Genomic DNA, 24,747 nt, shown 5'->3' on the forward strand with positions numbered 1-24,747 from the left:
TCCTCCATCCACATGCATCTTTCCCCCTCTTCCTTTTCCCTTCCAGCCATGTGCATCTCCTCTCTCTATTTCTTTCTATTCCACTTTATCCATGTGCACCTTCTTCCTCTCTCTTCTTTTCCTCTTCATCCATGTGCATGTCTTCCCTTTCTCTTCAGTTCCCCTTCCCTCTCCTCCATCCATGTGCATTTCCTCCTCTTTCTTCCCTTCCTCTCCATCCCATAAGAAGCATATTCTTTCTTCTTCATCCATCCAGCATTTCTCCACACCCATCCAGCCAGCCTTACCAACTCTCTACATTTCCCCATATCCCTCAATCCAACAACACTCCCTCTCTCCTCCCCCCCCCCCCCCCCCCCCAGAAAGTCAAGCATTTCTCCTCGTCTAACTTTCCTCCTTCTGCCACCTTACCACTGCCTGACCTGTAATCTACATTCCATGCAGTGCTTGGCACTGGTGCTAACTTCAATGAAGAGCCTTCATGTTCACGCTCTCAGGAAGGCCCTGTCAGATCCACCTACTTTAACACATTTGCATCAGAAAGGTGGTACCAACAGAGCCTCATGAGTGGACAGACTCAAAGGCTGTGCATCAGTTAAGCTAGTGCCAGTGTCGGGCCTTGTATAGACTTTGGACTCCCTGACAGGCAGCGGGAGAGTAGCAGAAGACAGAGGGTTCTTCATCGCTGAAGTTAGCTTGGTGTTGCCTGGACTGTGAGGCCACCCTGGCTGACCCGGAAGTTGGAGGGAAGCCTGTGTCAATCAGTAGGGCTGCAAGAAAAATTAACAGGTGGTGATGGAAGTGGATCTGTTGTAGTTCCTTCCTATTTCTCCTACTGTAAACCGCGTCGAGCTCTACGAACATGGAGATGATGCGGTATACAAACCTAAGGATTAGATTAGATTAGATTAGATCTCTTGATGGGTGAAGGCTCATCTATTGGATTTCTCTGCGGCTTGGGTAGCAGGCATAGAAAACTTATGGGCAGACTTCCTTGGCAAGAAATGTTCTAGATCCAGAAGAGTGGTCTGAATCAGGAAACATTCTCAACCATTGTCCAACATTGGGGTCATTTCGTTATGGAGCTATTAGCTTCCCCAGTCAATGCAAAAATTCCATAAGGTCAGAAGGAATATATGTATTAGTGCAGCCATGACATTGGGGTGGTCTTTTGTATGCCTTTCCTCCATGGCTGTTGCATGGACAAGTCATTCAGAGGATTGAACAACATTCAGAAATTAGATCTCAGCTACTAATTTTCTTTTCTTTAGGCCCTCAATAACCCTTCTTGTACAGTATCAATGCCTAGCAATGATTATCGCTCTCATTTCATGAGTTAGTGACAGGACTTGGGAGTAGTGGTGATTTAAAGAATGTTATTCCTGTGCAAGATTGATTGATGGATTGATTGTCTGTTATAAGTTAGTTCTCTTGCTTGAGAGTTGTGGTGCCTGTATGGTTTACTATTGAGTTTTCTGTTCACCTACTTTGGTATGTAAATACTGACTGCTTGTTGACTTCACAGCGTACTTATAGACACACTCTGAAATCCAGTCATTTTCAGTCTATCTGCTGGTAGGAGTAAATCCAAGCATCTGGACAGGTCTGATGAGACTAAAGGAGAAAGAAAAATAACAGTTAAGATCTTCTTTCTCCTTTTGTGTAGTTTGATGTCTGCAGAACTTCTCTACACTAATACAGATTAGTTATAAATTAGTTCTATCCATTATCTTTTGTATCTTCTTCAGAAACATTGATTTCTAAGCTTATCTATTTTTGAGAATTAATCTATTTTTCCTTTTTTTTTTCTTAGCTGAAAGAAAAGATGAAAGAACAGTCATGGAATATTATGTTTATAGAATGTGGGCGTGGTGTTAGTATGTTTCGTACAAAGAGGACACGAGATTTGGTTGTTAGGGGAATTCCTGAGACATTAAGAGGAGAACTCTGGTTACTCTTCTCAGGTATAAAGTCAGAATAAATTGTGTTTACTTTGTCCATCATTTGTTGCATAAATTCTGCTTTCGGGCATCTTTAATCTCAGCAAATGGTATACCTCATCTAAGTAGATACTTAAAGCAACACTACTATTTAAATTTTTCTACTGGCTGGACTAGCTGTTAACTTGGCTATCGCTTCCTCTTTTATATCTTTTCTCCCTGGGCCTATTGTTTTTCTGCTGTAGTATGGTTTTTTTTTTCATATTTTGTTCACTTAATGGTCACACCTTTTGTTTTTATAAACTTTCCAGTATGCACTCTTTAGCTATTTGAGCTGTCTCCATAGGTTGCATTTGGCTTTTATGGCATGATTGTTGGCATAGATCCCAAGTTGCTTAAACAGTTCATAACAGTGATCATTGTTCCTTCTCATTTTTCCCAGAGTGTGCATGGGTGTGCTCTTCTGTAGTAACAGGCCTGACTCCCCTAACATCCTCATCCCGGCCTTTTACCCTTTAGTCTCTCTGAAAACTAAGCAAAATATTCTTCATCCTGTCCACTACTTACTCATTCTGAAATTCCTGCCAGATAATGTAACATTTTATTTAAAAAATTTCTAACCTCTATTTCTTGTTCTTTTATTCTTTGTCTTCATCTTTTGTTTCTTTCCCTTTCTTCTGATCACTCCTCATTTTTTGCTTGCTTCCATTGTTTTATCTTACCTCTTATTTTCTATTTTTTCAGCATGTTTCCTTTTTTTCCTGCTCATTCTGTTCTCTCAGACTTTATTCTAGATGTTTCACTCCTGCTGCCATTCTCCCCTCTCTCAACCTCTCCTCGCACATACATCCTTCGCCAGTTCTCATGCTTATGAAAACCCAACTCATTTCTTCTCTCACACACTGGTCACCAACAACTCTCACATACTTTCTCTTCACTACGACCCTGCTTCCATGCCTCTTTTGCCTTATCCAACCTTCCATCATATTTATATTCTGTTCCTCCCTTTTTCAATTTGCCTTTCCATTCATTTGGATTGCACCCCCTCCCTCAAATAGCATCCTCTCTCCCCCTTCTTGCCCTGAACCTTATCCCGCTTCCTCAATGTGTTCACTGGCCAACCTTTCTCATCCCACAGCATCCTCTCATCTTCATCCTGCTTCTGCCTTCCATCTGTTCTCCTTGACTTCCATCCCATAGCTAAATCTACACTGTCTGAGAGTCTGCTTTGCCATCCCAGAAATAGTTCGTGTTTATGCCAGCAGTGTGAATGAGCTGAAAGCCTGCAGGTGGCTTTTTGTATAGATTCAGGAAGAGCTGCCTGCAAGTTTTCAGCATGTGTACAGTGCCAGCATAAGACAGCATGATTGACGGGCATAGCAGTGTGCACTCTGGTTTTTCCTGTCATTGGGGTCAGGTTGTATGGTACTTCAGGTATATGCATGAGCCCCACCAGGAACTCTGAGTAGCCATGCACCTTAAAGGCAGCAGAGATGGTGATAGTAGCTAATAGGACATTTCAAAAACATCTCACACACACATACCTTCTCCACAACATGAGCGTGAAAAAGAGAAATTTACTTGGAATCCACTGTGGCTCATAACTAGTCTTTTTTCCCTCTAAAGAAAACTAATGATGGATATTCATAAACAGAAACAATTTTTTATTGTCTCTGTTCTTGGAATTGGGTGGAAATGTTAAACGGGTTTGTGCTAGTGTTCTTTCTTCTCCCATAATTCTTTAACATATTTCAGATCTTGTTTTTACTGGCTTCCTTACCTGTAATTGTAGCACAGTTGGATGGCCCTGGCCTGAAATCAGACCTTCAGTTAATACTTACTGATCCAATGGCATGTGAAACAGCAATTTCCAGTAGAGCAATAAACTCTTTATTTATACAGCATAATCTGTTGCACGAGTCATAAACCTCAAAACTCATGCTGCCACCTGTTGCTGGGTATTTTGCTTACCTTAGGACCAGCTACATAATTATCCTCTACAGACCAGATACCCACATATTAACAGCTAGGCTCCCTTCTGTGTTGCCTCCTCGTGCACCTAGTGCTTGCTGTACCACCTTGGCAAACTGGTGCTGGCCTACTTCACCTGCTTCTTTGCTTGCTCTGTGTTGACCTTCTGAAAAGAGATCTTCTTTCCTCTGGGCAACCCTGCTGTATGAGCTTCTAATTGTCATTTGAATCCACATACATAAAACCCCCTTAACTTGGGTATGCTGCCCCTGGCAATTGGAGTATCCCCTAATCTTTTCCACTTGCCTCCAAGTTAAACTGTGACTTAGAAATGTTAAATGCAAATGCTGCTGCTAGTTTACTCTAGAAGTTTTCTGGTAAGGCAGATCAATAATACCACAAAAATAATTATTTTGCTTCATCATATTGGGTAAATCTTCACCCACAGTAGATATAAAACATCAACAACTAATAAAATCAGCCTATATATTTATTATAGTATTTATATGTCACTTATAGCCTAAGTGGTTTTACATTCAGGTACTTAAACATTTTTCCCTATCTTTCCCGGCAGACTCACACTCTACCTAATGTACCTGGGGCAATGGGGTGATTAAGTAACTTGCCCAGGGTCACAAGGAGCAGTATGGGATTTGAAACTACAACCTCAGGGTGCTGAGGTTGTAGCTCTAACAACTGTGCCACACACTTCCTATGATGGGAACAACTACATTTTCAAACAATTGTTTTCTAGCCACATAAAGTTCAAGTTCCATGTCTTCAGTCCCAAGTATGCAAAGGCTTTCTTTCAAGTACTTTGTGAGCCTAAAAAGAAATGGTGAGCAATGCCTGCTTTGATGATCAAAGCTAAAGGAGCCGCAAGTCTAAGTGATGTATGCAGTACCCCAAAAAACAAACTAGAGACCCTATTCTGGGGTATGTTTTTCAGGCGGAAGTCAATGTGGTTACACCTTAACACTAGGATGATATGGTCAGATCTCATGTCTGTTATTCTATAAGTTGTAGGGGCTGGGTCAGGAACTGGTTGAGTGGAAGGCGACAGAGGGTAGTGATCAATGGAGATTGCTCTGAGGAAAGGGATGTTACCAGTGGTATATCTCAAGGTTCTGTTCTTGGGCCTATTCTTTAACATTTTTATAAATGATATTGCTGAAGGGTTGTCAGGTAAGATTTGCCTCTTTGCGGATGATACCAAAATCTGCAATACAGTAGAGTAGGCATGCTGGATGGTGTGAATAACATGAAGAAAGACCTGGCGAAGCTTGAAGAATGGTTTGAAATTTGGCAGCTAAAATTTAATGCTAAGAAATGCAAGGTCATGCATTTGGGCTGCAAAAACCCAAGGGAACGGTACAGTTTGGGGGGTGAAGAACTTTTGTTCACGATGGAAGAGTGGGACTTGGGTGTGATAGTATGTGATGATCTTAAGGTGGCCAAACAGGTTGAAAAGGTGATGGTGAAAGCTAGAAGGATGCTAGGTTGCATAGGGAGAGGTATGGCCAGTAGGAAAAAGGAGGTATTGATGCCTCTGTATAAGATTCTGGTGAGACCTCATTTAGAATATTGTGTACAATTCTGGAGGCCACACCTTCAAAAAAATATAAAAAGGATGGAGTCGGTCCAGAGGAAGCCTACTAAAATAGTGTGTGGTCTTCTTGATAAGGCATATGGGGACAGAATTAAAAATCTCAATCTGTATACTTTGGAGGAAAGGCGGGAGAGGGGAGATATGATCGAGGCGTTTAAATCCCAAAATTTAACTACAAAATATTACTCACCAGAGATGGGTTACACTCCCCCGATAACCATTTCACAAACCAGTGGAGAAAATTAACAGCTTGGAGTTGTCATTTTTGGATGTAAAGATTTATTTGGAGGGAGATAGGTTTTCCACATCAGTATTTTTGAAACCTTCGGACCGGAATACATTTTTGGAATATACCAGCATGCACCACGCTGGGTTAAAAAAACAATTTGCCTGTATCTCAGTTTTTTCGCTACAGACGGATCTGCAGTTCGACGGAACAATTTTTGAGACAAGCGGAACCTCTTAAACAGCGTTATAGAGACAGGGGTTATCCGCATAGAGTAATACAGAAGTCCTGTCGTAGGGCCAGGTTCAGTCCAAGGGAACAATTGTTGCAATACCACACACGAGCTTCAGATGACAAAGTATTATGAAGTTTTCTACAGTGGCACAAAGTTTAGGCAGAAAGATCAGGAACATCTGGTCTATGATGCAAACAGTTGCATGTTTTCAGGATCAAGAGTGTAAGATTGCTTATACACGTAATAGGAATTTAAATGATATCTTGTGCAAGGCTGACGTTTGGACTGTCCAGGAGGAGGGAGAGGTGGGTCATTTTCGTTGTGGAAAATGAGCAGCTTGTGGTGTTATGCAAGAGGGAACAGCTGCACAAGTTCCTGGCAGAAGAATGGTGAAATTGCGCTCTTGTACAACATGTGAAACAAGAGGAATGGTGTATGGGATGACGTGCCCTTGCGGGTTAACCTACATTGGTCACACTGCCAGATGTTTCAAGACTCGGTTATTTGAACACCGGTCCAATATCGGTCACAAAAAAGAAGTTGACATCTTGACCCGCCATTGTGCCAAAGAACGGCATGATTTTGATGATTTTGTGTGTTTTGTGTTAGAACACATTCCTGTTACCCCACGGAGGGGCAATGTGAAGAGACTTTTGTATCAGCATGAACAGCGCTGGATTTTCTTTTTGGATACTATTTGGCCTAATGGCCTTAATCAGCGGGTAGAGTGGGTGGCATTCTTTGGATGAGTGACAGTTTGAAGAATGAATGGCAGTTGTATGGACGAATGGCAGCCGTTTTTTGGCTGTTGCTATGACGCTGTAACCCGGAAGTGCTACCGGAAGTTGGATCCTGCAGTTCTTTTTAGCAATGGGTGTTTCATGTGCCAGTGTGCATGGAAGAGGAGTGAAGTTTTCCAGCTCTTACATTCCCTGAGGAACCCTTTGAGAGGCGAAACAAGGCACTTGATGGAAGATTGGGCATGGATTCTGGACTGCACATCTAAATGGTGCCTTGGTGTTTTCATCTACAGTCTGGCCAGACATTTTCTACCAGCACAGCATGGCGTTTCAGACCATGGTCCCAATCTAAGTAAAACTTTTTATCCCAGGACAAGCAGACAGGTATTCTCACATATGGGTGACGTCATCGACGGAGCCCGGATGCGGACACCTCACAAGCAGACTTGCTTGAAGAAACTCAAAGTTTCGAGTCGCCCACACCGAGCATGTGCGAGTGCCTTCATGCCCAGCACAGGGCGCGTCTCCTCAGTTCTCAGTTTTCCGCGGAGCCGAGAAGTCCATCTTTGACTCTCTGTGTTTAACTTTGTTCCTTTGTGCCTTCTTTCAACCGCAGTTTGTGGGGGGGGGTTTCCTCACGAATCGCTGTTTTTAGTTTATTTCTTTATTGCCGAAGTTCTTGCATTATCTGGATACTCAAATGCACTTTGAATTTCAAGAGGTTATTGCTTCTTTGTCTCAACTCCGGTTGCATCTCCTCCAGTCATCTTACGATGCATTCGAGTTGTCTGCTTGCGCTGCTGCTTGCTCTGTGGCTATGCGTCGTCTTGCCTGGCTTCGTACCATTGACATGGACCCTACTCTTCAAGACCACTTAGCTAACATTCCTTGTGAGGGCAATGACCTCTTTGATGAATCTATCGAGGCAGCCACCAAGAAATTGTCTGACCATGAAAAATCTTTTGCTTCAATTGTCAGACCTAAGCCAAAACCAGCTCCTGCCAAGCCTGCACACCCTACTCTTATTTATCAACGGCGTTATGCTCCAAAGCCGGCTCCTTACACTCGCCCTCCTCTTAAGAAACAGCAACCTCAGAAGCAGCAAAAACCCCAACCTTCTACTGCACCTAAGGCTTCTCAGCCTTTTTGACTGTTTACAACAGAGCATAACTTCCACTGTTCTGACTCGGTCTCATTTTCCCCCTATAGGAGTTCGTCTCCATCATTTTTACGACCGATGGACGTCAATCACCTCCGACCTCTGGGTGCTTACCATCCTCAAAGGAGGATACTCTCTTCATTTCACTCAGATTCCACCAGAGTTTCCTCCAAGAGAGTATCCTTCCAATCCATCCCACACCGCCCTTCTTCAGGAAGCTCAAGCTCTACTTCGCCTCCATGCCATCGAACCAGTTCCTTTTGAACAGCAAAACAGGGGGTTTCACTCCCGTTACTTGTTCCGAAGAAGACGGGCGATCTGTGACCCATTTTGGATCTCGGGGCTCTCAACAAATTTCTAGTCAAAGAAAGTTTCGAATGTTGTCCCTGGCATCCCTTTATCCCCTTCTCGAGCAGAACGACTGGTTATACTCTCTGGATCTCAAGGAGGCCTACACTCATATCCCCATTCATCCGGCCTCCCGTCAGCACCTCAGATTTCGGGTGGGGAATCTGCATTATCAATACAGATTACTCCCATTTGGCCTGGCCTCATCTCCCAGGGTGTTCACCAAGTGCCTGGTTGTGCTAGCAGCAGCTCTAAGGAATCATGGTCTTCAGGTATTTCCCTACCTCGATGACTGGCTCATCAAGGATTCCACGTCTCGAAGGGTTATTGTAGTGACCCAACAGACTACCTGATTCCTACAAAGTTTGGGATTCGAGATCAATTTTCCCAAATCTCAGCTTCAACCCTCTCAAACTCTACAATTCATTGGAGCTGTTCTGGATACTGTCCAACTCAGAGCATTCCTTCCACAGCAATATCTGAAAGCTCTACTTCAACTCTATCATACAGTGTCTTCCGGATCTTACATCTCAGCGAGACACATGATGGTACTCCTAGGTCACATGGCCTCCACAGTACACATGACTCTTGCCAGACTTCACCTCAGAATTCCTCAGAGGACCCTGGCATCCCAATGGAAGCAGGTTTGCGATCCTCTTTCTTCTTTGAAGCAGTCTCTCCATTGGTGGATGCTCTCTTCCAATCTTTCCAGAGGTTTGCTTTTTCAAACGCCCCCTCATCAGAGGGTCCTCACGACAGACTCTTCGACCTACGCTTGGGGCGCTCATCTCGATGGTCTCCGTACTCAAGGCCTCTGGACCAGTACGGATCGTCAGTGTCATCAATCAGTTGGAACTCAGAGCGATTCTCCAGGCTTTTCAACATCTGCTTCACGACACAGTAGTCCTCGTTCGGACGGACAACCAAATTGCCATGTATTATGTCAACAAACAGGGGGGGACAGGGTCTGCCTCCCTTTGTCAAGAAGCTCTGGAGGTTTGGGACTGGGCAATCTGCCACAATACCTTCCTCAAAGCTGTCTACATTCAAGGGGCAAAGAATTGCTTGGCGGACAACTTGAGTCGTCTACTGCAACCTTACGAAAGGACACTCCATTCTTCGCCTCTTCATCACATTTTTTCACAGTGGGGAACATCTCAGACCTCTTTGCGGCTTCCCACAACTACAAACTGCCTCAGTTCTGCTCCAGGATATACTCTCCTCATCGCCTCGAGGCAGGTGCTTTTCTTCTGGAATGGACGAATCTCTTCCTCTATGCATTCCCTCCATTCCCTCTCATTCTCAAGACTCTGCTCAAGATGAAGAACGATCATGCCACCATGATTCTGATTGCTCCTCGGTGGTCGAGACAACCTTGGTACTCCCTTCTACTTCAACTCTGCAGCAGGGAGCCATATCTTCTACCAGTTTTTCCTTCTCTGCTTACACAGAGTCAAGGGTCTCTGCTTCATCCCAAACTACAGTCTCTACACCTGACAGCTTGGTACCTCTCAACATAACCCCTCTTCAGTTTTCCCAATCTGTAAGATACGTTTTAGAGGCTTCTAGAAAGCTCACAACTAGAGAATGCTATCAGCAAAAATGAACTAGATTTTTCTACATGGTGTTTTTCTCATCATAAGGAGCCTCAGCATTCCTCCTTATCTTCTGTTTTGGACTACCTTTTGCACTTATCCAATTCTGGCCTCAAGTCTACATCTATACGAGTCCATCTCAGTGCAATTGCAGCTTTCCATCAGCCTATTGAAGGGAAACCCCTCTCTGCTCATCCGGTGGTTTCCAGATTCATGAAAGGACTTTTCAATGTCAAACCTCCTCTCAAACTGCCTCCTGTGGTTTGGGACCTCAATGTTGTCCTTACTCAACTCATGAAGCCTCCACTTGAACCAATTGATAAGGCTCATCTGAAGTATCTCACTTGGAAAGTGATATTTCTCATTGGCCTCACTTCTGCTCGACGAGTCAGTGAGCTGCAAGCTTTAGTTACTGACCCACCATTCACGGTGTTCCATCATGACAAAGTGGTTCTCCGTACTCATCCGAAATTCCTTCCTAAAGTGGTCTCAGAATTTCATCTCAACCAATCCATCTTCCTTCCAGTATTTTTTTCCAAAGCTTCATTCTCATCCAGGAGAATCAGCTCTTCATACTCTGGACTGTAAATGTGCTTTGGCCTTCTACTTGGAACGCACCAAACCACACAGAACTGCTCCTCAACTTTTTGTTTCCTTCATAGAAACATAGAATATGATGGCAGAAAAGGGCTGTAGCCCATTAAGTCTGCCCACGCTAATGACCCACCCCCAGACTTCACCCGGCTAGAGATCCCACATACATATCCCATTTCTTTTTGAAATCGAGCACGCTGCTGGCGTTAATCACCTGCAATGGAAGTTCATTCCAATGATCGACTACCCTTTCGGTGAAGAAATACTTCCTGGTGTCGCAGAAATACTTCCTGGTGTCGCAGAAATTACTTCCTAGTGTCCCAAATAAGTTGAAACATCCTATTTCTAAGCGTACCATCTCCAATTGGATGGCGGCTTATATCTCATTCTGCTATGCCCAGGCTGGATTACCCCTTCACAGTAAAGTCACAGCCCATAAAGTCAGAGCAATGGCAGCTTCAGAAGCTTTCCTCAGATCTACACCTATTGAGGAAATTTGTAAGGCTGCTACTTGGTCCTCGGTTCATACCTTCACTTCTCACTATTGTCTGGATACTTTCTCCAGATGGGATGGACAGTTTGGCCAAACAGTATTACAAAATTTATTCTCCTAAATTGCCAACACTCCCACCATCCCATTCTGGTTAGCTTGGAGGTCACCCATATGTGAGAATACCTGCCTGCTTGTCCTGGGATAAAGCACAGTTACTTACCATAACAGGTGTTATCCAGGGACAGCAGGCAGCTATTCTCACAACCCACCCACCTCCCCTGGTTGGATTCTCTGCTAGCTATCTGAACTGAGGAGACGCGCCCTGTGCTGGGCGAGAAGGCACTCGCACATGCGCGGTGCGGGCAACTCGAAACTTCGAGTTTCTTCAAGCAAGTCTGCTTGTGAGGCGTCCGCATCCGGACTCCGTCGATGATGTCACCCATATGTGAGAATAGTTGCCTGCTGTCCCTGGATAACACCTGTTACAGTAAGTAACTGTGCTTTTTGTGCTTTTCCTGTGCACAGTGATGGGTATATTACCCTTTTGATAATTACATTTCAGTGGTGGTAGAGTTTTTTGCCAGTGATAGTACATAAGCAGCTTGAACTTTAAACAGTATTGAAGTTGTTTACTGCTGCATTGAAATTTTTGAGGCTTTTTCTCCACTGGTTTGTGAAATGGTTATCGGAGGAGTGTAACCCATCTCTGGTGAGTAATATTTTGTAGTTAAATTTTGGGATTTTTTTCTATTACTCTTAGTTTTTTTCTTGAGAGACGTTTAAATACCTACTTAATATAGATGTGCATGAATCGAGTCTCTTTCATTTGAAAGGAAACTCTTCAATGAGAGGGCATAGGATGAAGTTATGAGGTGATAGGCTCCGGAGTAATCTGAGGAAATAAGTTTTTTACAGAAAGGGTGGTAGAAGCGTGGAACAGTCTCCCAGAAGTGGTGGTGGAAACGGAGACTGTGTCTGAATTCAAGAGGGCCTGAGATAGGCACATGGGATCTCTCTGAGAGAGAAAGAGATAATGGTTACTGCGGATGGGCACACTAGATGGGCCATTTGGCCTTTATCTGCCGTCATGTTTCTATGTTTCTATTAGACCTTTTATATTTGTCATACTAGGACAAACTGCATCATAAACGTGACAAATCTTAACCCATTCTGACTCTGTTATGTATGTTGATTGTATATTATGCATTTTAACTTGTAACCCATTCTGAGCTTGTTGAGGAGAATGGGATAAAAACCAAAATAAATAAATAAATACAACTGCTAGACTAGTCTAGGCAAGTTGTAATAAGTGCATGAATCACAGTAGCCACATCATCCTCTTCAATTAAGTCGGTCCAGAGGAAAGCTACTAAAATGGTGCATGGTCTTTGTGATAAGGCATATGGGGACAGACTTAAAGATCCTAATCTGTATACTTTGGAGAAAAGGCAAGAGAGGGGAAATATGATAGCGACGTTTAAATACCTATGTGGCATAAATGCTCATGAGTCAAGTCTCTTTCGTTTGAAAGGAAGCTCTGGAATGAGAGGGCATAGGATGAAGTTAAGAGGTGATAGGCTCAGGAGTAATCTAAGGAAATACTTTTTTACAGAAAGGTAGATGCGTGGAACAGTCTCCCGACAGAGATGTTGGAGACAGAGACTGTGCCTGATTTCAAGAAAGCCGGGAATAGGCATGTGGGATCTTCTAGAGAGAGGAAGAGATAATGGCTACTGCGGATAGGCAGACTGGATGGACCTTTTGGCCTTTATCTACCATCATGTTTCTATGTTCTGTGTTCTAACCCACTATAAGAAGTGCAAAATAGAAAACCAAAATCATATGATGGAAAAGATCTGGTTATTAAAAGTCAATTTGTCATCCAGTTGGAATCCCAAACCAACTGGAACAGAAAAGGAGTAGTGTCAAAAAGGGGCTGGACACCCAAAGCCCTACCCTTCCTATTAGATTTAAACAAGTTTATTGATGACAGCATAGAAGGGTACAATACACAACATAACTGATCCAACTCATAATCACCAAAGATTTTGATATGTGTGAACAGAATACACAAGAAAACTAACCCCCTTTCCCCCAACCAAACCCCAGGTTCATCTAAAGCTAGTGAATGATCCAGTGAGGACCTTAGTAGCATCAAGGACAAAACCAGCAAATAGATAGTAATATAAAATATAAACTGTAGAAACAAGACTAGCAAATGACTGAAACTGAAGTGTATAACTGTTATACACTAAAGAACTGTTATACTATAACAGAACCTCCAAACATCAACCCCACAGCTCCCATAGGCTTGAACAAGAAATCCACCCTCCAAGCCTCTCACACAGAACTGCCATTTTCCCCTACGGTTCCTCCCTCACCCCCCCCCCCCCAGGGCAGCTCGTCATTGAGCAAGATTCCCAAAGTCTTCCACACAATGCATTCATAACTCATTAAGCAGGATACTGTGCCCCTTGGATGTAACCGCTCCAAATAAGGCCCCCAGATTTTTAAATAGTCTCGTCTTCCCTTCCATTTTCCTCAGGTGTTCTTCGCCTCCCAACTAGCCAGTTTTATTTAATTCGATTTCTATCCTGTCCTCCCAGTCCTTAAGTACAAGTTAAGAAGAATGGAGAAGAGTGGGAAGAAAGGAAGGGGGTATTTAAGGGGGGGAAGGGGGTTGATTTCTGCTGAATTTTTAGTAGAAGAGGAGGGTATTCACCGCTTTCCGGAAGTAAATTACGCCAGTGCCGATAGGTTGGTATATCTTTGAACAGCCAATATTGCAGTATACACTTATGTGCAACCAAACTCATTTTATGACATAACAGGGTTGGAGCAGCTGTCTAATTACCAAATGCGCACGGGACATCCAGAACTAACTGGGAAACTGTTCCTTCAATAGGCCTATGGATGACCCTGCGCATAAAGCCCACTACTCTATTCCAGAATTGTCGTATGCGAGGGCAATTCCAGAAAGCGTGTTCCAGTGTATTACTGTCTCCCCTACATTTCACACATAAATCAGTAGCTATGCCCCCGCAACGATACAATTGATGTTGAGAATAATAGCCTCTCAATAGCACTCTATAATAGCATTCATGCAACCAAGCATGTTGTACCCTTCCAATTAAACCAGCAACTGCTCTGACTTTGCAGGATTGACTAAGTTTGTGCATTCTGGATTACCTAATCAAAGCTTTTAAGCAAGAATGACTATTATTCAGACTTCCCAGAGCGTACAAGAATTTGAATGTCATCGGCAAATAAATGACTTTAAAGCCAACATTTTTTTTTTTCGTTCTGAGAGAACAGTAGGCTTTAAAACATTCTAAATAGTAATGCTAAAAGTGCTGATCCTTGATGTAGCACACAAGAAGCAGCTGGGGTTGCCATCTGACTTTCCAGCTAAACTTGTGGTAATGGTCAATTAGGTAACTTCAAAATAATTAATAATAATAATAGTAGTAGTATTGCCAATTCTTTTACCACTCCAGGTGCCATGCTTCTGAAAAGAGACAGCTTGGAATGAAAAAGTATCAGTTACAACATTCTACAGCTTCAGAATGTGTTTGCTTTTATTATTATATTGGACATTGCAGCATAAATTCTCTAAGCAAGGCGGCCTTCACACCAATCCTCCATTATTGGACCAGAATATTACTTTCCAGTTTTGTCAGATGGCCAATGCGACCCTTACTGGGAATATTATGAGATTCTGGTGGGCTCGTCTTTGGCTAAGTATCCAGCCAGGTTACTGCAATCTAAACCTTGTAGTAATAAGACCATTTATATAATGCATCTGATTAAAGCTCCAGGTCTCTGCTAACTTTTGATACCATCTGACAAATAGATATATCATTGCAGGATAAGGAATGAGTCCCATATCTCTTGATCCATACACAGTGTTTTGGTCACCTGGATGCAATGGTGGCTGCTGCAGAGTTGTAGATACTTTGAACCACCTGTGTCCATCAACCACTTCACCTTGTATAGGCTTTCTCTGGTATGGCTGTTTTAGCTCTCCTCCCCATCAAGCATTCTCTTCGTGACTCAATGTGGCTCAATCAATTCCATCCGTTTGTTACGTTTTTTCATCTAGTACCCAAAATGCCTAGTGAGGTATATATCTTTCTTTACACAGGGGGCTTCCTTGGCTGCATAATCCATTCTGCCTCTTTTTGGCTTTTTTTTATCTCTTCTACTCCACATACTTACTTTCCTATTGGTCAGATCAACATGTAGGCTGCTCGCATGTTTCAAGTATATTGTATGGTGGTGATTTATTTTGATTTGTCTAAGTCTGTCTAGTTTTATTATGCATGTAATGGTGTTATCTACATAGACATTTGATATGCAGGCTACAAATGTTTTAAATAAATAAATAAAATAAAATAAATACTGGGTGAATTGCCTCATGATGCTGCAAGGTACCACTGCTGTTGTAAAGTTACTCACTACTTAATGCTCCTGGGAAGATGCAAGAGAGATGAGCCACCTGGCTGCATTTTCTTATAAACTTTCAAAATGAATATTGCCACATCTGAAACTACCTTTGTTTTGCCAGATAGGAGTTTGCCTACTGAGTGCTCAAATTGTACAAAGGTTGAGGAGAAAACCCATAAGGCAAAGAACTGGGCATAGAATCATGCTGTTGGTGGCTCCTGTGCACCCTGGCTCAGACTCTTCTTTTTTCCTTTTTCTGATTTATAATATATTTAACAAATCAAATGTATATGTTTTACAGGAGCTATAAATGATATGGCTGCCAACCCGGGCTATTATTCAGAACTGGTGGAGAAATCCTTGGGTACTTGTACCTTGGCTACTGATGAAATTGAGCGTGATTTACGGCGTTCATTGCCCGAACATCCAGCCTTTCAGAGTGACACTGGAATCTCTGCACTAAGGAGAGTTCTTACAGCATATGCATATAGGAACCCCCAAATTGGTTATTGTCAGGTATAATATATTATTTTGGTTCATTTTGGGGTTCAGATGTTACTAGGCCTAATGTTCTTTTATGTTTCTTGATCTTTTTTGCTATCTAAACTGAGGCCTCTTTGTATAGCTTGAAAATATCTACACCAGACAAGAATGAAAAATGAAAGAATGAGAATATTTATTGTTTTGGCCCAGCTCAGTAGTAGTATTGTACACTAGAGCTATCTGATTCAGGAAAAAAAAATTGATTTGATTTTGCTAATTGAATCAATTTTTCAATACAATATGATTTGCTTTCTATGATATAGCTTTAAAATTAGCTGGCGGGTTCATTTTGCAGCTTCTTCACCCATCCAACCCCTCTTTGCCCTCTCCAACTACACGCTGGTACTGTCAAGTGTAAACAAACACTGTTCTAGTACAATGGGCCTGAATGCTAGGGTCTCGTATCTGAACCAGCAAGTTGCTTGCAGAAAACTGTCAATCATATTTTCCAACTCCACCTCCTTCCCAGGGAGCTGCTTCTGCCCCCCTCAGAATGCTTTCTACAAGCAAGTTGCTCAGAAGTGTTTTTGATCTGGTCGGCAGTTTTATTATTTTCAGGTATTTTTGCTCAGTGTTCTTTGGAGGCTCAGAACCCGGAGGTTCTCACTTGGTAGGACCTCTGCCTGTGAGAAGATGCAGAATCACACATTGGAAGTCTGCTGCTAGCAGGTTCAGCCCCTTGGGGACACCGAGCTAGCCAGCCTGCTGGCATTTTTTATAGCTCATGGGCCATACTCTGCATAGCTGCTTGCATCTCTGATTCAGTCAGGAGCTTGAGTGCAGGCTGTATGGGCTTCCTTCTGGCTCGACTGGGACTAAAAGTGAGCCGTCTGTGTGGTCTCTCCCCCCTATCCCCTTCGTGGTGCAGTATTCCAGGGATTGAGGTTCAGTCTGACCTTGGTTCAACTGGCAGCAAGAAAGAAGACAGATTCTGTGAGGCAGATTTCTTCTCCCTTTGCTTCCAGCTGAATTCCTCTGCTGAAGCAATCAGGCACCATATGGGCACGGTGAGTAAGGCTGTTGAAGCCTAAGGGGAAAATCGGGGGTGGGGGGGGTGTTGGGAGGGTTCCTAAAAGTTTAATTTGAGGGTTTCTGAGCCCAGGTCCCTCTGCTTTAAAACCCTTTTCCCTATGATTTTATTTCTTTCAGGCCATTTGTAGCGCGATTTTTCTGGCAACAGCCATCTTGGATTTTAAACAATCTTTTTTTCCATCTGCCTCAAAACCCCTTCATTTTGCTCAAAATTGACTGGGATGGACTCCTCAGACCTTTTTACCCCATGTCATGCCAGGTTTGCGCTGAATTGGCAGCCGAGGAGTGTCCATTTCCCATGTGCGAGATAGCATGTGGGGAATGGATGGGAACCTTGAAGTCGGCCTCCTGCCAGTCCTTGAGGGCTGGGGATCTGCAGAAGGCACATCCCCAGGGAATGCTAAATGACTATGTGCTAAATGACTTTTTCTCAAATAAAATATACAATGTGGTCCTGTATTACTTCAGTTCCAGTCTTCTAACAGAATTGGCAGAGGTCAGCTGTGCCATGGAAGTAAATAGTAAAACCAAAAATAAAAACCAAGACTATCAAATTTAACTGCCTACTGCAGACTGCCCTGCTTCTGATGCCAATGACCGATATAAAAAAAGAGGGCAGTTGGCAATATTTGATCATTAAAGTATGTGGTCTGAACTTAGGCCCAGATGCACTAAAAATGGTTGCTAAGACCATGTGGGTCACTGTGGGCCAATTTTTTGTATGATTTTAAAACGACGATTGATGTTCCAACATGTTTGTATGAAATGAGTTTCATCCTAATCCCATCTGATCAGTTGAGAAAGCAACTCTCACACATGCACAGAGCTGGAAGGGGAAGCCCAAAGAGCTGAGCGGCACAGGAAGCCCCGAAGCAGTCTCCTGTCACTCAGCTATTTAAGGCAGGAAGACTTTTTTCTTTCTTTAATGATGACACAGATGTGCGTATGTTACACATGTGCAATACCTGTCCCCATTCCAAAAAAAGTCATGCCGGCTCCAATGACGACAGCCCCGAACTTCAAAATAAATAAAAAAATTGGCAGGAGGGAAACCCACTCCCTCCAGCCTCAGCCACCCAGATTCCCACCCCACCTTTAAATTACAGAGCAGCATGAGGAATGCTCACTACCTCCAGCTGCTAGGTGGCCTCCCGCAGAACAAACCCCTGATGCTGAGACCTCCCCTGCCAGGACCCCCCTCCCCTTTCCCAACCCTCGTACTTAAAAAAAAAACAAAAAACAATCAACAGGATGGAAGCCCACTCCTTCCTGCCTCGGCCACCTGGCCCCCACAGCTTCCCCTGACCCGCTCCTGTACCTTACAGGAAGAAGATTTTGGCACCAGGCAGACAGCATACCTCCCGGGACATAATGTCTGGTCTGCAGATGGACACTTAGAAGGGAATTGCCAACCACTACTACCTTACGCCTCCTAGTTAGAGAATGACACGGTGATGAATTTGTCCCCGTAGGAACGCAATTTCCCTTTCCCGTCCCTGTGAGTATTGCCGCTGTCCCTGTCCTATTTCTATAAGCTCTGCTTTAACCACAAAAGCCTCACACATTTATGATTTTAAAGTGTTTGAGGCTTGTGCAAATGAGGACAGAGCTTGCAGGAATGGGTCAGGGTCAGGAAAATAACTCGCTAGGATGGGACGAGAAAATGAGTTTCTTGACTTTCCATGTGTCTACTTCATTAATTCTTGGTTTTTGTTTACATTTTACAGGCAATGAACATTTTGACGTCGGTGTTACTGCTGTACGCTAAGGAAGAGGAGGCTTTTTGGCTGCTAGTTGCTGTTTGTGAACGAATGCTGCCTGATTATTTTAATCGCCGAATCATTGGTAATGTCTGTAATTGATAGGTGATAATTCACATGAGCATTTTGTTTTTAGGCAAGTCCTTTGTGTAAGTTTGAGCTGTGATGTCCTGAACTTGCAACAAAATTTAAACATTGTTATTTTAAGTTAACAGAGATGAAATTGTAATTCTTGAGTTTAAGCCTATTGCATACAAAAGCAAATAGTAAGAAATTTATAGTCCGATTGGATTGATGTAGATTTTGTCAATTGTCATAGCATGAGTAATGTCCAGAGATAACTGCATATCAGCTTTAAAGGACTTATAGTAATGAGAGAATTCAAATTTCTGGGTTCAAGTTTGTCAGTTATTCTCATAGATTAAACAGTATTTTCATTTATCCCAGGACAAGCAGGCAGCATATTCTTGACTGATGGGTGACGGCACCGACGGAGCCCCGGTACGGACAATTTTAGAGTGATTGCACTCTAAGAACTTTTTAGAAAGTTCTAGCTCGGCCGCACCGCGCACGCGCGAGTGCCTTCCCGCCCGACAGAGGCGCGCGGTCCCTCAGTTTCTTAGTTTCCGCGGAGCTAAGAAGACGCGTTTTCAACGGCTGTTGAAATTTTCTTAACTTGCCTTCCCGCTCGCGTAAACGTTTTGGCTTAAATTGCCTTTTTTCTTTCTATCTCAATTGTAAAAAAAAAAAAAACTTTCATTTTTATTCTTTATTTTTCGGTTTTCCCCGGCGGGGCCTTCTGCCACCATCGAAGCCTCGGCCTTCGATTTGGCGGAAGCCGTTTTTACTTTCATGCCCCCTCAACCGGGTTTTAAAAAGTGCCAGCGGTGTGCTAGGCCTATATCTCTCACGGACCCACACAACTGGTGTTTACAGTGTTTGGGTCCTGAGCATCAGGCCTCTTCTTGCACCCGCTGTGCTACTTTAAAAAAACGGACATTGAAAAATCGCCAAATTCAGCAGCGATTGTTATTCGGTGCCGAGATGTCCGACCCCGTTCCTTCGACTCCGGCTTCGGCACCGATTCAGTCGGCACCCTCATCTTCGACGCCGCGTGATTCCACACCGGCGTCTCAACAGTCAGGTAAGCCGGCTAAGAAGCCTTCCCCGCTGGAACGTCTTCCGGCCTCGAGTGCAGTGAGTCCAATCCTGCCGCCTGTAAGACGCCAGCGGAAGCGCTCCGCCCCTATAGAGGTGAGTCCCTCGACATCGGGCTCCTCATCTCCGGGGCGTCGAGCGGCACCGCAGGTACCGCAGAAGAAAAAAGCGGTACCGGTGCCATCCCTCGATGACCGCATTACGGCCATCCTTCAGGTGCAGCTTAAGGAGCAATTAGAACGACTCCTTCCTGCTATCATGACACCGAACCTTCCGGTGCCAGTCCGCACCGAGCCACCGGTACCGGTTGTGGATCAACCCATATCGATACCGATTGTGGAACCCGTGTTACCCGCTTCCACTGTCTCGGTACCGCTTCACCTAACCTCATCGGTATCGATGCCAGTCCTGGCACCGGAGCCGAGAGCTCACCATCAATCGGTGCAGACTTCGGCACCGGTGCGACCGATAACTTCTCCTGACTCGGTATCGATGAGGTCGGGTAAGTCGGTGCGCAAAACCCGACACATGCAAACGTCGACACCTGAGTCTCGGGACCATTCTTCCCATGTCAGGGACCCTGATCTGTGGGGAGACTCAGAGGAACCCTTTCTTTCTGAAGGCGAATGTTCCTCAGAGGAGGAGGATTCGGCTGTCCCTGACCCATCCTCCAAACAGGCCACTTCCTCTTTCTCTAGTTTTTTGAAAGAGATGTGTGAGTCCTTGTCCATTCCTTTGGAGGCTGAATCCAAAAAGTCTAAAGCTTTTTTGGATGCCCTTGATTTTGATCAGCCTCCAAAGGAATTTTTGAAACTTCCCCTTCATGACATCTTGAGGGAAACTTTCTATAAGAATTTAGAGACTCCTTTAACTGTTCCAGGGGCCACACGTAAACTGGATTCTCTATATAAAGTAATTCCCATTCCTGGGTTCGACAAACCTCAACTTCCACATGAATCCTTATTTGTCGAATCCACCCTTAAAAAGACTTCAGGAGCCAGTGTATATGCATCTGTCCCTCCTGGCAGAGAAGGAAGGGCCATGGATAAATTTGGTAAGAGGCTCTACCAAAATGCTATGTTAGCAAATAGGGCTAGTAATTATGCTTTTCATTTTTCTTTTTATTTAAAGCATCTCCTTACCACCATGGCTTCTTTCGAAAAATACCTTCCTTCACGAAAGCATCCCGCTTTTCACACATGCTTGTCGTCTCTTCTACAATTACGTAAGTTTATGGTGAGATCCATATATGACACCTTTGAACTTACATCCAGAGCGACAGCAATGTCAGTAGCTATGCGTCGTTTGGCCTGGCTTCGGGTATCCGAGCTTGATGTTAACCATCAAGATCGGTTAGCCAATGCCCCATGCCTAGGGGATGAGCTCTTTGGTGATTCCATGGACTCAACCACACAAAAGCTCTCTGCTCATGAGACGCGCTGGGATACCTTGCTCAAGAATAAAAAGAAGCCTCCTCCGCCAAGACCATACAGGCAGCAATCGGCCTATCAACGCCGCTTCACAGCTCGTCCATTGACTACCACTGCTCAGCAACCTAGGCGTCAGAGGCAACAACAACGTCAGCCTCCCAGACAACAGCAGCAGCAACAAGCTGTTAAACAACCTCCTCAGCAGAAGTCACAGCCCTTTTGACTTCATTCTCCACAGTATAGCCAGTATCCCTATTCCTGCTCTCCTGCCTCAGCCTATAGGAGGTCGACTTTCTCTGTTCCTCAGCCGGTGGGAAGTAATCACATCGGACCAATGGGTCCTCAACATCATCCGCCACGGCTACTCTCTCAACTTTCAGACTCTTCCACCTCAAAGCCTGCCAAAAGAGTCTGCTTTGAACAGTCCTCAATCGGCCCTCCTTATTCAGGAGGTCCAATCCCTCCTCCTTCTGAACGCTATAGAGGAAGTTCCTCTAGATCAAAAGGGGCAGGGATTCTACTCCCGTTACTTTCTAGTTCCCAAAAAGACAGGAGATCTCAGACCCATCCTGGATCTTCGCGATCTCAACATTCATCTAGTAAAAGAAAAATTCAAGATGCTTTCTTTAGCCATCCTTTATCCCCTCCTAAATCAAAACGACTGGCTATGCTCCCTCGATCTCAAAGAGGCTTACACTCACATACCGATCAATGTAACCTCAAGACCATATCTCCGATTCATGATCAATCATTGTCATTACCAGTACAAGGTACTGCCCTTCGGTCTTGCCTCTTCTCCAAGGGTATTCACCAAATGTCTCATTGTGGTAGCGGCATTTCTACGCTCTCACCACCTGCATGTATTTCCTTACCTGGACGATTGGTTGATCAAAGACACTTCCGCTCAAGCAGTCCTTCTGGCCACCAACCAAACCATCCAGTTTCTACAACTTCTGGGATTCGAGATCAATCTACCCAAATCTCATATCATTCCCACTCAGAGGCTTCAATTCATTGGAGCGATCCTGGATACACTCCTCATGAGAGCTTTCCTACCACCCAATCGTCTCCAGACTCTTCAGTCTCTATGTCACCAGGTGCTTCCTCTGCCGTCCATCTCAGCAAGACAAATGATGGTACTCTTGGGGCACATGGCATCCACAGTTCATGTCACACCTCATGCCCGTCTTCACCTGCGCACTCCTCAATGGACCCTTGCTACCCAGTGGTCCCAAGCATCGGATCCTTGCTCACGACACATATCTGTGACATCATCTCTTCGTCAGTCTCTTCAATGGTGGTTGGTATCCTCAAATCTATCCAGAGGTCTTCTGTTCCATCAGCCTCCTCATCAACTAGTCATCACCACCGACGCCTCTCTGTACGCATGGGGAGCTCACTTGAACGAGTTCCAGACTCAAGGTCTTTGGTCAGCCCAGGAAAGGAAGCATCAAATCAATTTCCTGGAACTCAGAGCGATGTTTTACGCCCTCAAGGCCTTCCAACACCTTCTCTTTCCTCAGGTCCTTCTGTTGTGCACAGACAATCAGGTTGCGATGTACTACATCAACAAACAGGGTGGGACAGGCTCTCGCCTTTTATGCCAGGAGGCCCAGAAGATCTGGACTTGGGCCATAGATCACCATCTCTTCCTGAAAGCTATATACATTCAGGGAAAACAGAATTCCTTAGCGGACAAACTCAGCCGAATTCTCCAACCTCACGAGTGGACACTCGATCCAGTAACTCTGCAGTCTATCTTCAATCAATGGGGCACTCCTCAGATAGACCTCTTTGCAGCTCCTCACAATCATCAGCTGCCCCTTTTCTGCTCCAGACTTTACTCTCCACACCGTCTAACAGCAGATGCTTTTCTCCTCGACTGGTCGAATCTGTTCCTGTACGCCTTCCCTCCTCTGCCTCTCATGTTGAGAACCTTGTTCAAGCTCAAGAGGGAACGAGCCACCATGATTCTGATTGCTCCGAGGTGGCCCAGGCAACATTGGTTCTCCCTTCTACTTCAACTCAGTTCCAGGGAACCTTTTCTTCTGCCTCTGTTTCCTTCTCTGCTTACCCAACAGCAGGGAACCCTTCTGCATCCCAACCTTCAGTCTCTACACCTGATGGCTTGGTATCTCTCGGGCTGAACTCGACTGATACTCTTTTGTCTCAGCCCGTTCGTTCCATTCTGGATGCCTCCAGGAAACCAGCCACTCTACAATGTTACCATCAAAAGTGGACGAGATTTTCTTCCTGGTGTCTTCTTCATCATCTTGATCCCACTTCCCTAGCAGTGGAGGCGTTGTTGGATTATCTTCTTTCTTTGTCTGACTCTGGCCTGAAGTCCTCTTCCATAGGGTCCACCTCAGTGCCATTGCAGCTTTTCATGAGCCAGTCCATGGAAAACTTCTTTCAGCTCATCCCCTGGTGTCCAGGTTCATGCGTGGGCTTTTCAATGTGAAACCACCTCTTAAAGCCCCTCCGGTTATCTGGGATCTCAATGTGGTTCTTTCAGCTTTAATGAAACCTCCATTTGAACCTTTAGCTACTTCTCCTTTCAAATTTCTCACTTGGAAAGTACTTTTCCTTATTGCTCTTACCTCTGCCAGGAGAGTCAGTGAGCTTCATGCACTGGTTGCAGATCCACCTTTTACGGTTTTTCACCGTGACAAGGTGGTTCTGCGCACACATCCAAAGTTTCTCCCCAAGGTTGTTTCTGAATTTCATCTCAACCAATCCATTGTTCTACCGGTTTTCTTTCCAAAACCTCATTCTCATTCTGGGGAACAAGCTCTGCATACTTTGGATTGTAAAAGGGCTCTTGCTTACTATCTGGAGCGTACGAAACCCCACAGATCAGTTCCCCAGCTTTTTCTGTCCTTTGATCCGAATAAATTGGGACGTCCTGTTTCTAAACGTACGTTGTCTAATTGGCTAGCAGCGTGCATTTCATTCTGTTATGCTCAGACCGGACTGACACTGGAAGGTTCTGTCACGGCCCATAGAGTCAGAGCAATGGCAGCATCTGTAGCTTTCCTCCGTTCCACTCCTATTGAGGAAATCTGCAAAGCTGCTACTTGGTCCTCAGTTCACACTTTTACATCTCATTATTGTCTGGATGCATTCTCCAGAAGGGATGGTCACTTCGGCCAATCTGTTTTACAAAATTTGTTTTCTTAATGGCCAACCTTCCCTCCATCCCTCTTTTTGTTAGCTTAGAGGTCACCCATCAGTCAAGAATATGCTGCCTGCTTGTCCTGGGATAAAGCACAGTTACTTACCGTAACAGGTGTTATCCAGGGACAGCAGGCAGATATTCTTGCGTCCCACCCACCTCCCCGGGTTGGCTTCTTAGCTGGCTTATACTAACTGAGGGACCGCGCGCCTCTGTCGGGCGGGAAGGCACTCGCGCGTGCGCGGTGCGGCCGAGCTAGAACTTTCTAAAAAGTTCTTAGAGTGCAATCACTC

General features: G+C 44.4%; 1 protein-coding gene across 2 annotated transcripts in view; it reads left to right on the forward strand.

Annotated features, from left to right (window-relative positions):
• Positions 1-24,747, forward strand: part of TBC1D8B (TBC1 domain family member 8B) — a 153,655-nt gene that overhangs the window by 70,411 nt on the left and 58,497 nt on the right. For both annotated transcript variants that reach the window (XM_033945881.1, XM_033945880.1), the window contains exons 9-11: positions 1,814-1,964; positions 15,658-15,872; positions 18,659-18,776. In XM_033945881.1, the coding sequence (XP_033801772.1) occupies positions 1,814-1,964; positions 15,658-15,872; positions 18,659-18,776 (484 nt within the window). The remainder of the gene's footprint in view (positions 1-1,813; positions 1,965-15,657; positions 15,873-18,658; positions 18,777-24,747) is intronic.

The sequence above is a fragment of the Geotrypetes seraphini genome, chromosome 5 (assembly GCF_902459505.1).
Source record: "Geotrypetes seraphini chromosome 5, aGeoSer1.1, whole genome shotgun sequence".
NCBI lineage: Eukaryota > Metazoa > Chordata > Amphibia > Gymnophiona > Dermophiidae > Geotrypetes > Geotrypetes seraphini.